This window comes from Vigna umbellata, chromosome 3 (assembly GCF_029865625.1).
Source record: "Vigna umbellata cultivar VRB3 chromosome 3, Vumbellata_1.0, whole genome shotgun sequence".
Taxonomy (NCBI): domain Eukaryota; kingdom Viridiplantae; phylum Streptophyta; class Magnoliopsida; order Fabales; family Fabaceae; genus Vigna; species Vigna umbellata.
The window spans coordinates 3558332-3582500 of record NC_142167.1 but is presented as its reverse complement, the minus strand read 5'-3'; the positions used below and the strand labels follow the sequence as shown (position 1 = coordinate 3582500).

At 31.8% G+C, this 24169-nt stretch overlaps 1 protein-coding gene across 1 annotated transcript; it reads left to right on the top strand.

Annotated features, from left to right (window-relative positions):
- The first annotated feature begins 15765 nt into the window (after positions 1 to 15765).
- Positions 15766 to 18034, top strand: LOC124836578 (protein SRG1-like). Its single transcript, XM_047311750.2, has 4 exons — positions 15766 to 16072; positions 16308 to 16555; positions 16670 to 16994; positions 17648 to 18034. The coding sequence occupies exons 1-4, from the start codon at positions 15818 to 15820 to the stop codon at positions 17888 to 17890; spliced, it is 1071 nt and encodes a 356-aa protein (XP_047167706.1). The 5' UTR covers positions 15766 to 15817; the 3' UTR covers positions 17891 to 18034.
- The last annotated feature ends 6135 nt before the right edge of the window (positions 18035 to 24169 follow it).

Below are 24169 nucleotides of genomic sequence, written 5' to 3'. Positions count from 1 at the left end.
GAAACCCAGTGCGCTCAGAACTAAGTCACATTAGCACCTGAAACCATTGTTTAGGTTAAAAGATGGAATGCACCTTTCCACATCAACCGAAATCATACTGGGCACATTTTATGCACAATGATGCCCCTCTAAACCCTGACGGTTGACTCTCTAAGAAACCGTTAAAATCAAATATCTCATCCCTTATTCTAATGAATCTTACAAACCTCCAGTTTACCTTATCTCCAAGAATCCTAGTCTATCATTACCAAATTGATTGAATTTTATCCATTTTATGCGTTTTTCCACTTTTACTCCCTATTGATATCATAAACTGCAAAACAAGCTAAATTAGGGTGATTTATACAAAAATTTAATAAAATCAAAAGTAAGATAGGTGTGAAACTCATCTGACAATTAACTCATACTAGGCACTTATCATGAGGTCAAGTTCTCCATAGGAAATTATGAAGATGTTGTACTTTGTGACATAGTTCTTATGGAAGTTTGTCATATTTTATTGGGAAGCTCTTGGCTATTTGAGATGAAATCCATACACAATGGTCATAGCAATGTAATAACCTTCACTCACAAGGAGAGAAAGTTTGCACTTCATCCTCTCACACCTTCTCAAGTGGAAAAGGACCACGTGCAAATGAGAAATAAAATAGAAAAAGAGAAAGATATAGAGAAAAAAAAGACATTTCTACACACATTAATAAGATCAAATGTCCAATGAGTGCCCTAACAATAGATTACTCGTGTTAAAGGCCAAAGGTTTGTGTGGAGAGTCAAAAGAGGTCTTAATTTCATCTTCCTCTAGTAGAATGGAAAGACAAGACCAAATAAGACCTTGTGTTGAAAAGGGAAGTCACTCCAATATAAGATGGGCTCAACACAAGGCAAATAAGAGCGAAAATGCTCCTAAAATCCAATGCCTTTATATAACCCTTGGAAGCTACATATTTTGGATGATTATTCTCCTAAGCCTTTCTTTGTCTTATGTTTATTGTAGGAAGGTCTTCGATCATGGAATAGGAAGACTAAACAAAAGAATAGAGGATGATGAAGGAGAAAGCCATTTTTTATTTAAGGTCAAATACTTTTCAAGAGATAGAGGATGATGACATTGTCCTGGTCATGGCCAAGTACACTCAAGAGAGTTAGAATCATATGTAGAAGGTAGGCACAAGCTTTTATCATCATGTGCTATCAATGAGTTTTTATTAGAGTAAGTTTATTTTTGGTCTTATATTATGGGCCTAGTAGTATATGTGTTTTCTTTGGACCTTGTATAATGAGTCAAGTAATATAGGTTTTCATTTGGGCCTAGGGTTATAGTGTAGGGTTTTAGGTCTAGAGAAGATTGGCTCTAAGAAGATACTTAGGTATGGGTGCACACCTTCTAGAAGAAGGGCCACCTTATGCGCACATGAGGGAGAAGATTCTAGAAGCTTGTGAGCCCTTAGCTAGAGGGGTTTCGAAGTTGCTCTCTTTTGTGAGACACATGTCTTAATGGAGATGATTTCTCCTTAGTAATGCTCTTAATGGAAAGGTTTTTGCCTTATTCTCCAAGATGTAGAATTAAGATTTTTCTTTTCCAATTTAGAGATACATTTATGGTTACCTTAGCTTAAAAATATAGGTGACTGATAACGGTAATTTTTACCATTATTTTTGAACCAACTTTCGCACCAAATCGACCCTTTTGAAGCTTGAAACATGTTTAATCCTCCCTTTTTATCTAAGTTTGTGAGTAAGTCTAGCTTAAGCTTTACATTTGAGTTTTCATCACTAACTCCTCAAATTTGTAGGCAATATGCGTGTGTTGGAGAAGTACTGAACTACTAAGAATGGGAGCCAAGGAAAAGGTACAAAAGCAGGAGGCTAAAGGAGTAAGGAAGGCACCCCGCGCCTGGGCGTGACAAAGAGGGCGCCTGGGCGCAACTTTGCCCGAGAATCTCACGCCCGGGCGTGACAATGGGGCGCCGGGCGCGACTTTACAGAGAGTCTCGCGCCCGGGCGTGACAAATGGGGCGCCCAAGCGTGACTTTTCCAGAGAGTTTCACGCTCGGGCGCGACTTTTGCTGATGTGTCAGATTTAGCTTATTTAACCCTAAAACGCGAAGGGGTTTGGATCTTTTGCTGCCCAAACACGATTTCTCTCATTTGGAGCTCTTGGAGGCGAGCTAGGAGCTGTGGGAACAGTCCTTCTTCACCCTTGGGTCTTCTTCCTTCTTCCATTTCCACCATTGTTGTAAGCTTGAGCTTTCCATTCATGGAGGGCTAGTTTCATTGTTGTTGGGGGATTGATGTAGCCACTGAACTCTTATGTAAACTACTATGTTTTGAATGAATATATGCCTCTTTCATTGATTTTTAGTGTTTAATTCCTTTTCTTAATGCTTGTTGTGAAGTTGCTACCCATGACATGATTTTAGGGTTTGCTTGATATTGGGAAATGTTGAGTAAATCTGGACTTGGATTAAGCACCTAAAGGAAATAGTATCTAGGGATAGAACTAGGACCTTTGGTTGTCTTAGATCTCAATTCTTAATGCGGAAATAATTGTTAGGTCTTCCAAGGGATTGGAGCCTAATAAGGAAGTCTAGGCTCTCTCTACCAAGGGATTGGGTTTGAGTAATTTAGTAGATTGACATTGGCATATTAATGAAGAGGAAGTGTTTTTTATACATAAGAGTGAAGTAGGTGAAATCATACCCCCAACAATACCATTCCATATCATTTTTGATCTTTCCATTTCCAAGTGTTTGAGTATCTAAGATCACTTTTATCATTTATGTTTCTTGTTTACTTTAATTGCACTAAAACCCAAATTATGAAACATTCTTTAGTCTAAGTTAGTTGGAAATTATACGATTGTTTGGTGTAACATCCCAATATCTCACACTGGATAATTCATAATTTATATATTGTAACATTACATTTACGGTAACATTCCGTAATCTCACATTATACTATTACGAAATCTCCCCATAATACTCATATCATGTTCGGATGCATAAATTCAAATCCAATATAATAAATTACAATCATCACAATTTCGTATCTACCATAATAACATAAATTCATTCCAACGAGATATATTGCATAATAATTTAACAGTACATAATCTGTTTAACAAGAATTAAGTTAAAAGTTTGTCGAGTAGACTTCCAGGAAAGAGAGGTGCGTCACAATGGACAACTTAAGTACCAAGTCTTTCCTTAGCCAAAGTGTTCCTCAACTAGTTTTTAACAAATTTCTTATTTACAGATTCAAAATAACAGCATATAATATTGACACAGAAATTCAAGATAAATAAATAGTAAGCATTAACAGTATTCCCACATAATTTCAAGACATGAATAGTAATAAAACAGTACTATATCATAACATAAAAGCTTAGAAAGGTTAGCTCCCCTACCTCTATTCCAGACTTCTCTTGCTCTGAATTTGCTTCCCCGAAAACTCTTCAGAACCTCTACTCTAAAATTTCTTCCTACTCCAAAAACTTCCTAATTTCTTCTCTTCTCCTAATTTCTCTCTACTTCTTGGTGCAAAAACTCCATTCCTCTGATCTCTATTTATAGGTAAAAAATTTTACTATTCATTAATTTTTTAATATTATTTATTATTTTAATATTATTTTAAAAATAGTATTTTAATGAACAACTTGATAAATCTTATCCCATCTCCTTCCATGCTACGTAGGAATTCTTATCCTTCCAATTTTTTTTTTTTACTATTCACTTTTTACTATTTACTATTCACTATTCACTATTCACTATTCACTTTTCTTAAAAATTCTGAATAAGAAAAAAATTTGAACTTCTAAAATTACAATAATTTTATATCCAAAAATTTAATTTTTTTCTATCCATAAAATTATTATTACAAATAAAATGCTAAAATTTACTATTATAAATATTTTTCACGAGTCTTACATTCTCCCCAACAACAAAAATTTTCGACCTCGAAAATTCTATACATCAAGAAAATAGTTGAGGATATAATTGCTTCATTTCTTCTTCTAACTCCCATGTAGAGTCACCTGTTCTCCTATCCCAAACTACCCTGACTAAGTTGATATTTCTCCAAACCATTTTATCATATGACCTTCTATACCGAATGGTTAAATTTTTACTAGAAGATCCTTTCTAATTTGAATATTTTATACTTCCAAAATGCAGAAAAGATTAGATACTACTACCATTTATTTATTATTATTATTATTATTTTTTTTTTTTTACCGATACTATTGAAGCCTCCGGTATGCATGACCGGAACTGTGGGCACAGTGAGATTTTGGCTATATAAGGAGGAGCGAACCGCGTTGAGCGACACTTTGGGGCGTTGCGATTTTGAAGCGTGTGAGAGAGTGTGAGATTTTCTAAGTGAGAGAGCTTTCGAGCGATCCTCTGGGTGTGAGTGAGATCTGAGCGCTAAGAGTTCTAAGTGTGAGAGCTTGTGGGATCTGAACACGAGTGAGATCCTCCTTCGAGCGTGTCTAAGAGCTTCTCAGTGAACCCTCTATCAAGTGAGACCCTGCCTCTACTTCCTCGTTCGTAAGTTTTTCTCTCTCTCAACCCTTCTTCTCTTTCTTAAAGCTTTTCTTCTATGTTTTTCTACTTTACGCTTGATTAGTATTATATTCATTACTTCTCTTTCCTTTTTCTCTTTTTCTTACTCGTTATATATATATATATATATATATATATATATATATATATATATATATATATATATATATATATATATATATTGTCATATTAATGAACACTTTGTCTTAAAGCACGGGGTATATAGGCTGGAAAGCCGTTGTTAATCTCCCTTCATTTGAAGGTATGAAAGAGACATTCGGGTAGAACAACGCCACGTACCCCAATTAAAACGAACCAAAACAACTTTTACTTAAACAACAATAAAAATATGGACTCTGTGAACTTAGATCTAGTTAAGATCCATTGCGAGGACCGTGAAACAGATCTATTTTCTGACATTGAGACTTCAAAGACTGAACAATGAAAATTAAACTAAAAAGAGAAGAAGCAAAATGGAAAACTTGACTTAAATTGGAAACTTGACTTCAACGTAATAAATCTTTTTACTTTTACTTTACTTTATGAACAAAAACTTAGAAAAAAAATGGATATCAAAGCCAAGACAGTTTATAAACGATGGCGGTCCACCCCGGAACAAGTTAACATCTTGTTGAACATCTTCAACCATGGGATCATTAATCCTAGTCGAGATCAAATTCGCGAGATTACAGAACGACTCAAGGAGTACGGAGAAGTTGGAGAATATAGCGTCTATTGTTGGTTTCAAAACCATGGAAATCGGGTGAAGCATCGACGCTTGCCGCAAGACGTCCCTGGTACATCTGAACCTTCATATTCCCTCCTTCCGTCGTTTATGTATGGTAAACTTTCTTTCTTTTCCTTTTTTTTTTTTCTAATTTCTTTATTTATTTTATTTTATTTATCTCTGACTACTATTATTTTTTTTTTTGCACCATCGGAGATCCTTCATGGGTAATTCCACAGGCTCCAAGGCTCCTAGATCTCTTTCCCATCCCCGCTATACATGAAGAAGAAGAGAAAGTTACTCAACCCATGCCGTTTCGCATCAAAGCCCCTTCCACAGAGCTTTCTTTGAGATTGTCGTTCGCCGATCAATAGTCTCCTTAAGGAGACTATTTTTATTTAATTATTATATTTTTATGGCCTGTACTCTTAACGACCACTTGTGGCCGACACGTGAACATTTTATTTTATTTATGCATTGTGATATTTATCTGCTTTGCTAGTTAATGAATTATTTTTTTTACAGCCCTATAAGATATGTTTGCTTAGCACATGGGTGATATATCATTTTCACATGAAGATTAAGGCATCTGGTTATACCTATGAGATTCGGACAATACAAAATTGCATCAATTGAAAAATTGTGTAGTCCTAATGACTTTATAGACCTGAGTTATTGAAATATATGATATTTGTCATATCATACACCATTGTTTTATTCATTTTCAATAATGAAATTGAAATTTCTTTGAGAATAGCTCTCGTTTGTATACTCTTATGCTAACACATATTTGTAATTCAAACTCAAATTTAAACTATAACGGAACAACTAGCATAATTTTTAATTTCACATGACCACCCCAGCTAAAAATCATATTTAATGTCGTCTTTACAGAATTCAAAAGGATCGAATATTATAGGATCATAATTATTGATATGGCACATAACACATATTAGTAATACCACAATCATGAAACAAGAGCACATAAGATTATATCCTTCAAAGTATCTATACAAATTATACTACTAACTGCGCCAAACAATATATCCATTCAAGCATCACGACTGGCTTTGAAACACCCTAATTTGTATACATTTATATATCATATTTTCTCCTCTTACAACCTTACACCCAAAGGTATAAGGAATTTATGGATCACCAAAACATGTCATAACACAAAATCATTGTGCCAAGTATCACTTCCCACCACTCTATTCAAGAGCTCTTTCAGGTAATTACACCTTCCCAACCATTTAACCACCATGTTACTTCCCACCACTCGCCTAAAGATTGTCAGGGCAATTCCTATCACTCAAAGAGCTTATCAGGGCAAGTACACAACGTCACCCCCCCATCGCCCATCCGGAGCTACACCGGGTAAGTGTAAGTGTACTTCCCACCACTCTCTCTAGGGAGCTTATTAGGGTTGATGACAACAACGCCATCTCAATTGTAACGTGCTTCCCTAGACCAATACCATATCCCAAGGATATTTAGTATTAACCAAATCTCAAATTTGTATCTTATGTGAATTAAGAGTAATAAGTATAAACTCACACACGCATCACTAGTCAAAGATCAAGGTGAGACATACACATCTTCACCCATCTTTCACATAACCATTGAGGTTAACAATTTTAATCCCACTTTCTAACCTAACCTAATCCTATAAACTCAGTGTTGTCTGTAACCTAGCACCTAACAATTATACCTTTCTGATCAGACTCAACAGATCACTTAATATCACCAATGTTATAAATTCTGAAACCATATATTTTAATCTCGATAAGGCCGAATTTAAAACTAACTAATTTCCCACTATCATACCTTATCAATATTGCACCTACTCATTTAAATAAACCGCTTATATCACATAAGTTAAATTCACCTTATGACATTAAAATATAGTTTAATGGTTGTACTAATTAATCCTCTAATTCTTGCAATACAACTCTCATTCTCATAACACATAGCCATCCAAACTTGTATCAACCCTTATTAACTTGTATTACTATTTAAACTGACACTTAACAAATCAACTTCTAATTGTACTTCCAATTTAAACTTGAACCACTTCCCCTTCCAGTTTATCTTACCATGTTCATATTAATTCAACCTACACTACTTTAATATTTCAAAACCAATAAGATTTACCACCATTAAACCATGAATCGTGATCCTTTAATCCTCTCATACTTTTTTCTTTGAGAATTAACAACTATAACATGTTGCACAAGCCGAAAGCCAAAATTTTCGTACCTGGATTTTCTCCACTGCTCATCATACCAGAATCTCATACTCTCAAATCTTAACTCCAATACATTCACTGAAAAAAATCTAACCATTTCTTTTTATTCATCTTAGCTTAGAATCCTTTCAATACTTCATTCTTTTCTAAACACCTCGTGTTCTCTTAACTTATAAATTTCTTCTCCTACTAAACTTTCTCTAAATCTGCTATATGCCTTATACAACTCCTCCTCTACTCTTCGTCTAATATTTGATTTCTCCTTAATCTACTTTAGTATTCCTATCTTTTTTTTTTTAACTTTAACTTCAACTCTTTCACTATTTTCTTTTCTCCAATCTTCAAGCATCACCTATATGCAGAACTAAGTTGATTTCTCAAACCTTGCCACATTAATGCTTACCCCAACACTCTTTTCATTTAAACCTTTGAACTTAACTCTTATTGTACAACTATTGATATCTGATCCTCTCGCTCGGTTCTTGAAACACTTCCAAGTAAAAACGACGGTTCTATACTTCAAGACCAAAACTCTGGTGTTTTTACTTTCAAGCTCCAATACACAACATCTAGCTATCTTTGAGAAAAAAAAACTTGTCTCAAAGGTTTTTATTAAATCTAAAGAAGGTATAAAGGTAAAGTTATCCTTGAATCTGTATCCCTCTATCACTATAGAGCACACCACAAAAAGACTCAGACCATAACTCTTCCCTCCCGAACCTTAAGAATTAAGAAAGGAAATTCGTCTCTGATAAAGTCATGAGTGTGCACCCTCATTACTCTTATCAAGACGTTTTTCTGTTCTTAAAACCTTAAGTAGGTTGCACTCACTCTACGATTTAAACTTAAAAACACATGACAAATCATGTCACTTAGCCCTCTTCTCTGAAAGGCAACTTAAACGTACAACCCACATGTCATCCTAAGGACGAATTGCTCTGATACCATTAATGTAACATCCCAATATCTCACACTGGATAATTTATAATTTATATATTGTAACATTACATTTACGGTAACATTCCGTAATCTCACATTATACTATTACGAAATCTCCCCATAATACTCATATCATGTTCGGATGCATAAATTCAAATCCAATATAATAAATTACAATCATCACAATTTCGTATCTACCATAATAACATAAATTCATTCCAACGAGATATATTGCATAATAATTTAACAGTACATAATCTGTTTAACAAGAATTAAGTTAAAAGTTTGTCGAGTAGACTTCCAGGAAAGAGAGGTGCGTCACAATGGACAACTTAAGTACCAAGTCTTTCCTTAGCCAAAGTGTTCCTCAACTAGTTTTTAACAAATTTCTTATTTACAGATTCAAAATAACAGCATATAATATTGACACAGAAATTCAAGATAAATAAATAGTAAGCATTAACAGTATTCACACATAATTTCAAGACATGAATAGTAATAAAACAGTACTATATCATAACATAAAAGCTTAGAAAGGTTAGCTCCCCTACCTCTATTCCAGACTTCTCTTGCTCTGAATTTGCTTCCCCGAAAACTCTTCAGAACCTCTACTCTAAAATTTCTTCCTACTCCAAAAACTTCCTAATTTCTTCTCTTCTCCTAATTTCTCTCTACTTCTTGGTGCAAAAACTCCATTCCTCTGATCTCTATTTATAGGTAAAAAATTTTACTATTCATTAATTTTTTAATATTATTTATTATTTTAATATTATTTTAAAAATAGTATTTTAATGAACAACTTGATAAATCTTATCCCATCTCCTTCCATGCTACGTAGGAATTCTTATCCTTCCAATTTTTTTTTTTTTACTATTCACTTTTTACTATTTACTATTCACTATTCACTATTCACTATTCACTTTTCTTAAAAATTCTGAATAAGAAAAAAATTTGAACTTCTAAAATTACAATAATTTTATATCCAAAAATTTAATTTTTTTCTATCCATAAAATTATTATTACAAATAAAATGCTAAAATTTACTATTATAAATATTTTTCACGAGTTTTACATTTGGTGACACGAGTCTCTTGGGAAACGATATCCAGTCTTACCGGTTTTATTACTTGAAACGATTTGGTACACTTGCCAAAGTCTTAACAGTGACTCTCCCTTTGTAAATTCACCTTTGAGTTTGAGTAGAGTTATGTTGTCAATTTTGTGTCATACTACTTAACTTAGGTCATTAAAGCTAGAAATTTCCTTCTAGACTTCCTCTAGCCACTTCTCCTTAAGAATGACCCAATCTCTCTTAAGAACACACTAAACACATCTTATCACTATTAAACCACTAAAACCAAGTCATACACCACACTTACCATAGCTTTCACATATCACATCACTCTTGGAGTCTTCACCTTGGCTTGAGTCATATAACTTAAAAGAAATATTTCATTACTGTATATATAATAATTAACAAAATAATAATAATAATAATAATAATAATAATAATAATAATAATAATATGATAACTTACTTAATATATTGTAAATATGTGGTATTAAAAATTATTATAACATAATTAAATTACTAAAATTTAGTACATATGTATGAATATTTGCACTAACAAATTTATCTTAAATCATCTTCTAACCGCTTTATATTGATAAATTTTAAATCACATTACTTAGCTTATTTCTTACACTATATATATATATATATATATATATATATATATATATATATATATATATATATATATATATATATATATATATATATATATACCTAATCTACGTTGAAACTTCATAATTTTCTCACATTTTTTCTCTTCATTGCTTTGGTGGGTTATAAGAGATATGGTTATCTATTTTTAGTTCTTATATAAGCGACGTAAAACTTTAATCTCCAATCGAGACCGAGAAGTTGAATTGACCAAAGACCCTACCTACTACATAAATGTTTTGACCACCGCAAATTATTATGTCATTGCATCCAAAATTTTATCATAAAAAAAAGTCTCAATAGATTAAATGAAAATACTACGTAACTATTATTAGCCTTATCTTATAAATAAGATCAGATTGTTAATATACTACGATAACCTTCTTCATCTTCTTCTTCTTATTAATTAAACTTTTTATAAAATTAATTAACTGTAACATTGATAAATATTTGATATTAATAATATGGTAAAAAAAAAGTAAAAGTAAGAATAAGTAGGTGACAAGTGCTATTTTTAAGGCATAGGCAAAATAGAAAAGAAACGCAATTTGAAGGAGTTAAGTTTCACCGTTGACTATACCAATTTATTCGTTGTCAAATAATGCATACGCTAGAGTCACTCAAAAACGTAGAATTATTGAAGATTAGGCATAAGTTATCGAAAATGATGATGGATGTTCCAATCAAACCAAATTATTTTATAAACTCATCAGAACCATTATTCATTGAACATCAAATTTCTGATTATTCATTTATAGTTATCATCTACACGTCTTTAATTTCATAATATTTAAATTTAAAGATAAGCACACATGTAAGTAATGATATATATATATATATATATATATATATATATATATATATATATATATGGGGTTTGCTAACGCGCGTACGCCTGTTTTTCAGTTGGTACATTTTAGCAATGTGTACCGGATTTTAGTAGACAAAAATATCCTTATATACCATGGATTCTAAGTTCTAAGGTTAAGGGTATTTTAATAATTTTCATTCTCAAAACTAAAAAAAAAAAAAAGAAACCCCCAAACCCTTACTCACCTCTCTCATTCCTGTCAACCCTTTTTCTTTCATCTTTCTCACTCCAATCTTTTCTCTGTCATCCTACGGTAGTCCCAATTGAAAAAATCAGAAACACCCTACTGTAGCCCCAATTAAAAAAATCAGAAACACTTGCCATTAAACAATCTTAAAAAAAATGATTTGTTTTGATTTTATAATTTTTGTCTTATCTAATTTTATCCAATTTTCACAAGTATAAAGGAATTGGTAATTGACCTGAAAAAAATCAGAAATACTTGTTGTTAAACAATTTCTTACAAAAAATGATTTTATAATGAATTTTTATTTTATAATTTTTGTTATCCGAAAAAATTGGTAATTGGCCTGGAGGGATTTTTTTGGAGATGATGATTCAACATATGCAGATGATGAAATTAGAAAAATTAGTGAAGATGGTAAAATTGAAGAGATCTTGAATGAACCTTTGCCTCAAGATGGATATGTCAATGACTCAACTCTTTAGAAAGACAAATTGTTTAAAGGCAAGTGTTTCTGATTTTTTCAATTAGGGCTACAATAGGGATGACAGAGAAAAGGTTGGAGTGAGAGAGATGAAAGAGAAAGGATTCAGAGGAATGAGAGAGGTGAGTAAGGGTTTGGGGGGTTTTTTTTTTTTTTTTTTAAGTTTTGAGAATGAAAATTATTAAAATACCCTTAACCTTAAAACTTGAATCCATGATATATAAGGATATTTTTGTCTACTAAAATCCGGTACACATTGCTAAAATGTACCAACTGAAAAACAGGCGTACGCGCGTTAGCAAACCCCATATATATATATATATATATATATATATATATATATATATATATATATATATATATATATATAAGTAAGATAATAGTTAGTAATAAATTTTTATCAACTAAATAGTCTTTTGACTATATCATAGAAAATTTAAGGCACTTTAATTATCACAACTTTACTAAATTAATGAACGATTAATATAAGAAGTCACCACTAAATTAAGGGAAAAAAGGTTTTCCAATTTTTTAAATGATATCAACAACCATAAATAAAATATAGAAAAAAAAAAGGAAACACTCTAACTTTCCTCCAGGTAAAATTTATTAATGGACACAACGTGCTAAATTGTGTTTATTAATCCTTATACTTTAATTTCAAGCTCCAAGAGTGATTAATTAAGAAAATGTTAGACAAACGAACATGTCTTATTCGTTTACGTCATGCCCATGTTAATTAATTTCTTTAAAGTATTTCCTAATCCTGTGTAGTCTTTATATAAGGAAAAGAAGGAGTTGTAGAAGCTACTTGGTAAATTTGAGAGTTTTCTTTATACTTGGAGAAGAGAGAGTGCCACACAATAATTGCTCTATGTAAAACTTCCTCGAGAGGTTAATTTATATAGAAAGATTGTATCTTTACTAAATAACCTAGTTTGAAACTATTCTTTTATAAGTCTAAAGTAATTTCTAGTAGAAGTGCTAGATTTTTCTAATAGTTTTTAAACAATAAGATATCACTTGAGTGATATGACTTAATATTTTTCATGTTCCCAAACATAAAAAGAGTAGACAATTAATCTCTTTCCTTCAATATTAAGTTCCTTTTCCTCCAATATATTTATTCAATATTTTAAATCTAGACAAAATTTAGTATTCATAATATGTAACGTTATACTTTTATTATTTTAATGTATAGATTCATAATTTATGATATCGATACCAGAGGAAAAATTATTGTACGTAGAGGAAACTCCTATTCTAGTGACTTTATAAATGGGTTGATCATTCATTTAATGTTGAAAGTTCTCTATTCTTCCACATTATCATTAACTAATATGAAAAATTGATCTAATATTACAAAATTTCTATCAAATTTGGTTAAGAAATGAACTTTTAAGTTTAATTTATATCTTAATTCAATCTCACAAAATCGATTTGTAAAGTGATATTTGTATCCACTTATATATTATAAATTGATCTTATCTTTAGTCGATGTAGAACTTTCAACAAATTTTGTCAAATTAATGTATTATAATTGATGTATTATCTTCGTTATTAATACTTAATATAAATTTATTTGAAACTAATGATATACATTATAGATAAATGAACATCCAACATTTATCATAAATCCACTTTAGCAAAAAATAATTAATTAATTAATTAGTTGATAGCATTGTTTTGTATTGCATATGCATCATTGCTTAATGTCATTATGTTTGATTGCAGACGCAACTCATGAAAGTTAACTCAATGCAGGCTTTTTGAAGATTTCCTCTAAATAATGTGAATTAAATCAATACTAATTTATCTTTAAGTTTTAAAGTAATTTTTAATTTCAATTATTTAACCTCAACTTATCAATGTTAATATATTTTGGTTTAATATTCATTTAAGGCAGTGTTGATTATGCTAAATGAACTTTATTTTAAACATTCATTTAAATGTGCCTAGTTGTGGATAACACTAATAACCATAGTCACTACAAGAAAAAAAAAATGAATTTAACTTCTAAATATTGGCATTGGTCAAATTGTGACGGTATTATAGTGGCTGTCTCTAACATAATGTAAAATATTGATGATTTTTCTTAAGAAAAAAAGTTTAGAATTATTTCTAGCCCTTTTAATAAATATTTTGTATTAGTGCCAAATTAACTTTCATACTGAACTTATTCTAATATAATTTAATAAATATTGATTGACTAAATTGATTTTAACATAACAAAACGTTAATTTAAAAAAATTAAAATATAGATACATTCGTGTATATATATATATATATATATATATATATATATATATATATATATATATATATATATATATATATATATATATATATATATATATATCCATTTATATGAAACTTAAAATGCCGTATGAAGTTATCGAAACTAACTTTTGTCGTCTAAACTCTATTCAAAACTTGTATTAAGGGACTTTATATTCAAAACTTGTATTCAAAACTTGTATATCATAACATCCATAATCTAGTCACCATTTAATTTCTCAAAAAGTATCTAATTCAAAAATTCTAAAACAATCATTTATTAAATAAAATTCAACAATAATCACTTTCCAACATTAAAAGGGTTTAAAAAAAATACAATCTCTACATATAAACCAAAATTTAGTGACCAAATCACACTAACTTCTAAATTATCTATTATAAGATTCTATAAAACATAATATCTTCCTTTACCAGAAATTATTTTCTTCAAAATAATAAAATTATTCAAAATCTAGGAATCTAAAATAAAATATTTAAACATAAAACAATTTTAGTATAAATTTAACGAAGTGAGATGATAATTTTTCTCAATTAGTCTTACAAAAATTGATAACATATTCAAAAGAAAAAGAATAATGAATCTTTAGAATAAATAAAAGCTTACTTTTTTTTAAAAAAAAATCCATTAGAATTAATCTTTAATATCCTAAACATTCATTATCTACAAACTACGCACATCCTAAATAATATCAATTCATGCTTTATAAATTAAAATAAAACCATAACTAATTTCCCTTTCCTAAAAAAACTAGTACAACTCTAAGGATGCATAAAGTTGCTTCAGAAAAAAATTCATATATATTATATTAAACTATATATGTAAAATAATTTGGGGAGTCTATTATTTCTTATGAATATATTTTAAATATGTTTCTTCTTTTTTAATATTTTTATTTTGTATATTCATTTAATTAATTAAATATCTTTTATGCAAATGTTTCAATTTTTACAAGAATTAAAAAATAAAGATAAATTATTTAATTGATGCTAAAAAATGTTAAAGTTACGTCTGTAATGAGAGGAGGAGGTTCTAGAAATTGCTCGAAATGAACGGAATAGTTAGTCGAATAGTGTATAGAACTTTCTGGATTTATTTCTATTTATATATAAATTTATATATAAATTCAACTATATAAGATATTTTAGGAACCTATTATTTTATATAAATAATATTTAAGAATATTAAATTGTTTTTTATATTGATATTCGCTCAGGATAATTAATTAAATGGAATACATTTAACTTCAACATAAAGTCCACTTTTTGTTAGATTGAACTGTTTAAAACACAATTCGGATTTAACTTTAACATACTTTTTATTAGATTGAAGTGCTTAAAACACAATTCGAAAATTTCATTATGTCACCAATATTATTTTATATCTAGTAATATGAAAATACCATTGAAATGAAACCTTCTACGTACATATTGAAAAAGTCTACGGTATCTAACTTTATTTTGTATTTCAATATTTATTTTATTTTTGTATTTCAATATTTATTTAGGAAGTGAGTCAAAGTTTCATTTTAAATAAAATTGAGAAAGTAATGTATCGCATAAAAACAAAAATCTATTAATTTATTATTTTAAGAATTTGTGTTAAAAATAATGTTAACTTTTTATATAATTGATTTAAAATTAAAAAAACAAAATTATTTTTTGTTTTCTCAAATTATGCTTATAAAACACTTCCTTGAGAAGCAGGGTAGGTGTGTCTGGGAGAAAAAAGGAGTGATTTATTTTCCATATTAAGAACAAGCAAACATAAAGACTTTAGCCATGGGAGATAGCAGCAAGAATCCTTCTGGAACTTCAATTCTGGTACCATCAGTTCAAGAGTTGGCTAAACAGAATTTGTCTGCTGTTCCACCCAGATACATTCAACCTCACCATGAAGACATGCACCTCATCTCTCCACAAACTCATGGTCTTCAGATTCCAGTTATCGACATGCACAACTTGCTTTCTGCAGAATCTATAACTTCAGAACTTCAAAACCTTCATCTTGCTTGCAAACATTGGGGATTCTTCCAGGTCATCTCGATTCCTCAAAATAACCCTTATCGTTTTCTTTTACTGCACTACTAATCATCATTTGTAATAATTAACTATAATTATATTCTTTCATGTTCTTTCGATTCAGGAAGTAACTTGTATTTAATTTAAAGTTATAGAAAATGAAGAATAATTTAACTTTCTGGTTTACTTGTGCATATATAGATAATTTTGGTTTATTAATTATTGTAAATTTTTGAATTTGTTTAATTAGCTGGTAAATCATGGGGTTAGTCTTTCTTTGGTGGAGAAAGTAAAGGTGGAAATTCAAGAATTTTTCAACCTTCCAATGTCAGAGAAGAAAAAGTTTTGGCAGAGTTCAGAGCATATGGAAGGTTTTGGACAAGCATTTGTTGTGAGTGAAGATCAAGAACTTGATTGGGCTGACCTTTATTACATGACAACCCTCCCAAAACATTTAAGAATGCCTCATTTATTTCCAAAGCTCCCTCTTCCTTTCAGGTTCTTTCTCTCATCAATTTTAACTTTAATTTAATTTTATAAAATTAATTTATAAACACTCGTTAATATATTATAATTTGATTTTATGTATAACTCGTGTGAGATCTTTTATAGAGACACTCTGGAAATTTACTCAGAAGAAATGAAAGATCTGGCCTTGAATATTATTGATCATATGGGAAAAGCTTTGAAGATTGAAGAAAAGGAAATAAAGGAATTATTTGAAGATGGAATTCAACTGATGAGGATGAATTACTACCCTCCATGCCCCGAACCAGATAAGGTTATAGGACTTACCCCTCATTCAGATGGAATTGGACTTACTATTCTCCTGCAAGTCAATGAAGTAGAAGGGTTGCAGATAAGAAAAGATGGCTTCTGGGTTCCAGTTAAACCCTTGCCTAATGCATTCATTGTAAATGTCGGGGACATATTAGAGGTAATATTAATTATTTTATTTATTTCATTTCTTATCTTGGAACCTAATATTATAATATCTATATATAAATTTCTTTAAGGAGAATTAAAAATGTTTCAACTTTCTGCTCCTTTGTGCTTGTTTAAGGTCGTGTTTATGGATTAAACATATGTAATATTTCATTTATTTTAAAAACATTTTTAATTTCTTTGTTTTAACTACATTTCGTTTATTATATCATAATATTATTGTTTCTCACTTTTTTATTTTAATAAAATTATCGTGTTTTTAAATGTAGTATTAATTATCTCTTGAAACATGATTGAGAAAGAAACAACAAACCTAAGAGTGGTTATTTTAGACTGAAATGTTAACATAACTTTTTTTATAATTTGTTTTTACTGGTATCAATTTTCAATATAGATAAAAATTAATTTTATACATATAAATTGATTTTATTTCTAGTCTCATCACTGTTAAATATTAAAGTATTTGATGGGGTAAACATTTAACCAGATGAATCATATAATTAAACTTCAATTAACCTTTTATAGCCAGTCCGAGTTCGTATTCTTTCCTGGATTCTTTTAAAATACAAAAATGACCAAGTTCAATGATCATGAGATGCCAAACTCACTTGATTTGACACTGTTTTGCACGTGATTGAGGGATAGATTATAACGAACGGAAACTACAAAAGCATCGAACATCGGGCAACAGTAAATGCAGAAAAAGAAAGACTCTCAATTGCAACATTCTACAGTCCAAAGGAAGATGGTGTGGTGGGTCCCGCATCAAGCTTGATCAGTGAAGAAACACCAGCACGATTCAGAAGCATTGGACTGAAGGACTACTTCAAGGGCCTGTTTTCCAGAAAACTTGATGGAAAGTCCTACGTCGAAGTCATGAGAATATAGCATCACCACATGAAGGAAAATTAAAATCGGAGACCTTTTACTTTATTCTATCCTCGTGTTTTGCATGTCAATTAAATCACTCATGTGTATTAAAGAGTTGGTAAGCCTAATAATTGAACCTATATATACTAAGACTCTCCTAAACTCTTTTCAACTTCTTTTCATCGGTTTATGTAACTTATTAAAAATGAATTTAAATGAAGTTGTGGATCTCCTCTCCCCAGAAATACAGTTTCAACTAATCCTATGCACCGCACCGCTTCCCATTTATTGCTTTCTGTTTTTATCTCCTATATATGTACCCTTTTATCACTTTACTGTATAACACAATACTTTTTCATATATCAGATTTCTTCTTCTCCTCCTTGCTGCCTCTCTCTTTTCTTTTCTGGATATATCATGAATACTTTCACGAAGTGTGCACATATACTGTCAAACACTACTGTAAAGCTATCTTTGTGTTGGTATCAGAGCTCTTCATTTGAAGAGCTCTGCTGCGCCTAAACACTCTGTCTTCCTCTCTGAGGTTCTTGACTAATCTTTCCCTTTCTTTTTCGGTTCTTGCATCATGAGTGACGAGAACAATCATCCTTCAAGTTTTCTATATCTTCATCCCAGTGAAAGTCCAGCCACATCTCTGGTTTCTCCTCTTCTAGACTCCAACAATTATCATGCATGGAGTAAATCTGTAACCACTGCATTAAGTGCCAAGAATAAAGCCCAATTTATTGATGGAACTACTGAAGAACCACCCAAAGAAGACCCTTCGCACAATGCTTGGAAGAGATGCAACAACATGGTGGTCTCTTGGTTGGTCCACTCCGTTTCTCCAGATATCAGGCACAGCATTCTCTGGATGGATGAAGCCCAAGCCATTTGGAATGATCTCAAATCAAGGTTTTTCCAAGGGGATCTGTTGCGCATCTCAGAACTGCAGAAAGAAGCTTCTTCTCTCAAACAAGGCAGCCAAAATATTAGTGAATTCTACACAAAATTACGTATCATATGGGATGAATTAGATAATTTCAGACCTGACCCGATTTGCACGTGCAATATCAAATGTTCCTGCAAAATGCTCTCCATCATTTCACAAAGAAAGCATGAGGACCGAGCCTTGCAATTCCTCAGAGGCCTGAATGAACAATATGGTAACATTCAATCTCATGTCCTCCTAATGGATCCTATACCTCCTGTTTCTAAAATCTTCTCCTATGTTATGCAACAAGAAAGACAATTAATGAATAATAACTTTCTCAATCACTTGGAATCTAACAATATTACTGCCGCTATAAGCACTGTCACCTGTTCCTTTTGTGGTAAGACTGGCCACACTGATAATGTTTGTTTTAAGAAGCATGGTTTTCTTGCAAAACCTTCACCCAATAAGAAATCTTGTTCCCACTGTCAAAAAACTGGTCATACTGTTGATGTGTGTTACAAGAAGCACGGGTTCCCACCTGGTCACAAGTTCTACAATGGTAAAAGCCTTCTTTCAAGAAATCAAGAATATGTTAGTGATAACCAAGGAGACACACCTGACAATGAGATGCGCCTCACAAAACAACAATACCAGGCTCTTCTAGCTCTCCTCAATTCAAATAATGATGTTGCTGCCGTTTCCAATCCTCAAATTGGCTCCTTAATTTCCAGTTCCTCAGATACAGGTAAAACGCTTCTACATTTTAATTTTGCTGGTGACTCAGGTACCACAACATGGATATTGGACTCTGGTGCCACTGACCATGTTGTTTCCTCTCTTAAAAATCTCCATTCTTATGATCAAATTAAACCTGTGACAATTAATCTTCCTAATGGCATCACTACACAAACTACACATAGAGGAACTATTAAACTCTGTGATAAAATTTTCCTTAAAGATGTTCTTTACATTCCAGATTTTTGTTATAATTTAATCTCTATATCTAAACTGATTCTGCATAATAGTGTTCATGTTATCTTCACTAATTCTGCATGTTTTATCCAGGACTCAATAACACATCAGAAGATTGGTTCAGTTGAATCTTACGCTGGTTTATATGCTTTTCATGGACCTAACCTCACTGCTGCTATCTCTGTACATCCTGCAAATACACACACTGTTGATAGAAATAATATTTGGCACAACCGTTTAGGCCACCTATCTGATAAATGTTTAAATGTTCTTAAACAGAAGTATCCTTGCATAAATTCTCGATTAGACAATTGTAATGCCTGTCATATTGCTAAACAAAAGAAATTGCCCTTCACTTCAAACAATTTTGTTGCTTCTCATGCCTTTGATATCATACATGTTGACATTTGGGGACCTTGTCCCACTGCATCCCTACATTCTCATAAGTACTTTCTCACTATTGTTGATGACCATACTAGATATACATGGGTTCATTTGATGCATGCTAAATCTGAAACTCGCAACCATCTTTTGCATTTCATATCACATATCAAGAACCAATTCCAAATCAACATTAAAGTCATTCGGTCTGATAACGGACCAGAGTTTGCCATGCATGATTATTTTAAATCTCAAGGGATTATTCACCAAACCTCATGTAATGAAACACCTCAACAAAATGGAATTGTTGAAAGAAAACATCAACACCTGTTAAATGTTACTAGGGCCTTGCTTTTTCACTCAAAACTTTCTAATCAATTTTGGACATATGCTCTTAATTATGCCACTCTTCTTATCAACATTATGCCCACTCCTCTTCTTCATAACAATTCCCCATATGACAAACTTTTTCATAAAGATTTTGATATTTCTAGACTTAGGGTGTTCGGATGCCTTTGTTATACTAGCACCCTCCAAGCTCATCGAAAAAAACTCGACCCAAGGGCTACCCCAAGCATCTTTCTTGGTCTACATCCTACTACGAAAGGATACATCACCTATAGACTTGACACCCATGACATACAAATTTCTCGCAATGTTATTTTTTGTGAAAATGAATTTCCCAATATCCCCTCTTCTTCCTCTCCAAACTGCACTTTACCCTTGCCTTTCCATTATCCTGATACTTCTCATGATCTATATCAAACCAACCATCCAGTAGTTATTCCTCCTACTACTACTGCCCCTCATACTGACAACAACATTGCCTCCCCGAGGAGATCTACTAGACCTAGGAAAACACCTTCATATTTAAAAGATTTTCAAATAGCTTCCTATAGTACCATTACTACTAAATATCCTATTGAACATGTTCTAAGTTTTGACAGATTGTCTCCCACATATAGAAGTTTTATATCCTCTATTGATTCAACACATGATCCTACTGACTACAAAGAAGCCATTCAACATGAACACTGGCGTGCTGCTATGAAGGCAGAAATTATTGCTCTTGAACAGAATCAGACATGGACTCTAACCGACCTACCTCCCAATAAGAAAGCCATAGGTTGTAAATGGGTTTATAAAACAAAACATAAACCTGATGGCACTGTTGACAGGTTCAAGGCTCGCCTTGTTGCAAAAGGGTATACACAATTGGAAGGCATTGATTATTTTGACACCTTCTCACCAGTTGTCAAACTCACTACTGTCCGATTAGTTCTCTCCTTGGCTGCTGCAAAGAATTGGCCTCTAAGGCAACTTGATGTCAACAATGCTTTCTTACATGGAGACTTAAAAGAGGAAGTCTACATGCAACCCCCACCGGGATTTCATGATTCTCACCACAACAAAGTATGTCTTTTACATAAATCTCTCTATGGCTTGAAGCAAGCCAGCCGCCAATGGTATGACAAACTATCCTCTTTCCTTTTCTCTCACATGTTTACTCAAACTTCTGGTGATCATTCCCTCTTTATCAAATGTCATGGTAATACAATCACTATCTTACTAATTTATGTTGATGATATCATCCTTACTGGTAATGATATGCATGACATTGAACACATCACCAATATACTCAATGCAAAATTCAAAATAAAAAATATGGGTAACTTGTCTTACTTTTTGGGTTTCGAGGTTGCTCGTAACTCTGCAGGTATCCACCTCTCCCAGCGCAAATATGCCTTGGATCTTCTTCACGAAACTGGGATGCTTGCTGTTGCTCCTGTCAGTACTCCCATGAATTTCTCTGCTAAAGTTTCCTCTGAAGGTGAACAACTTGCTGACCCCACTGTTTTTCGTCGTCTGATCGGGCGTCTCATATACCTTACTAACACCCGCCCGGATATAACCTACGCTGTTCATCGCCTCAGTCAGTACGTTGCTTCCCCTACTCAAGCTCATCATCAAGCTGCTTTTCGCATCCTCCGCTACATCAAAAATACCCCTTGTCAGGGCATTTTTTTCAAAGCCACAAGCAACATCACCTTGAAGGCTTACAGCGATTCTGATTGGGCTGGGTGCCCTGATTCCAGAAAGTCTACCACTGGCTACATTGTTTATCTTGGAGACTCACCAATTTCATGGAGGTCAAAGAAGCAACCCACTGTTTCTCGTAGTTCCTCTGAAGCCGAATATCGCGCCCTTGCTCAAACTGTTTGTGAGATCCAATGGCTTACTCAACTCCTCAACGAACTTCATATTTCTCTATCCCATCCTGCCACCGTCTTTTGCGACAATCATTCTGCCATTAAAATAGCTACCAATCAAGTCTTCCACGAACGCACCAAACATATTGAAATCGACTGCCATCTTATACGTGAGAAAGTTCAGCAAGGAATTGTTAAACTTCTCCCTGTGCATTCTGCTCTCCAACTTGCCGATATTCTCACAAAGCCGCTTCCTCCTTCCACCTTTCACCACCTAAATTCCAAGCTTGGCACAATTAATATATATGCCAAGCTTGAGGGGGGCTGTCAGAAATACAGTTTCAACTAATCCTATGCACCGCACCGCTTCCCATTTATTGCTTTCTGTTTTTATCTCCTATATATGTACCCTTTTATCACTTTACTGTATAACACAATACTTTTTCATATATCAGATTTCTTCTTCTCCTCCTTGCTGCCTCTCTCTTTTCTTTTCTGGATATATCATGAATACTTTCACGAAGTGTGCACATATACTGTCAAACACTACTGTAAAGCTATCTTTGTGTCCCCATAATCTGTGATGGTAGGTTAAATCTCTACTTCCTCTAAATATGTCTTTAATCTCTCACTATTGGGGCAGAATTTAGGAGGCTTGATCCCAATATCTTTTTCTATATAACTTAGTATATAAACAAAAGTTTTTTTTTTTAATTTTAGAATAGAATATTTTATGTATTTGATATTTTAAAAAAAATTATACATTTATACTTCTAAAATATTTTCGGAAGACATGACACTGCTCACTTTCCTTGTTTTTTGCCTCTCATTGGGTAGTGTCACACGGAAAGCTTTATTGTTTTGAGACCTTGAACATATTCAATAAATATTACAAAAATATCAAATTTTATGAAAGGTTAATTTTTATATTATCCACGATTTTAACTCTTGTTAAATATATTTTCCACAATTATGAAAATCTTTTAAGAAAATAGTGTTGGTAAATAATTATGGATGGTTTTTGTTTAACGACGGTTATTTGTGGAGGTTTTCAGAACCGTTACTATTAGCGGATATTTCCAAAAACAGTGTTACTTGTCAAGTGTTACTATTAATCATTTGGTTAATAATGATCAGTGCTCGACGACAGCACCTCCCGACAACCTCTGATGATGATGACAGCCTGCTTAGACCATTAACGTATAAATATTTTTCAACTTATTTGTGTGTCAATCTCGAGTGGATCATTGTTTTAACAAGTTAGACACCGTAAGTGAAAATTTAACGAAGATGACTTAATTGGCTCATTTTAACAAGTTTATGGACTCGATTGAGATCGGAAAGAAAAACGATGATCCACTTGAGATTGACACTCAAATACGAGGAGCAAATGAGTTAAACCTAAAAATATTTTAATAAAAATATCAATTTTAATAAAATATTTATATAAATTTTAAAAATTAAAGTTAATTTCAATTTTAAGAATATCAAAATTATTTAATTTTAAAAAATTAAGATTGAATTGAGATAAAATAAAAATATAGAGAATAATACAATAACATTTAATATGGTAATATTGTACGGTGAGTTTGATACCTAACAAATTTTAATTTTTTAAAATTTTAAAAACACAAAAAACAAAATAAAAAATTTGAATTTTTTAAAAGTTAAAAAACAAAATAAAAATAATTAAAAAATAAAAAAATCATAACTTAATACGTTACTTTTTTATCCATGTTAGTTCAATATTAACCGAAGAAAAAACTTGATTACATTAAAATTTTTAAAATAAAAATT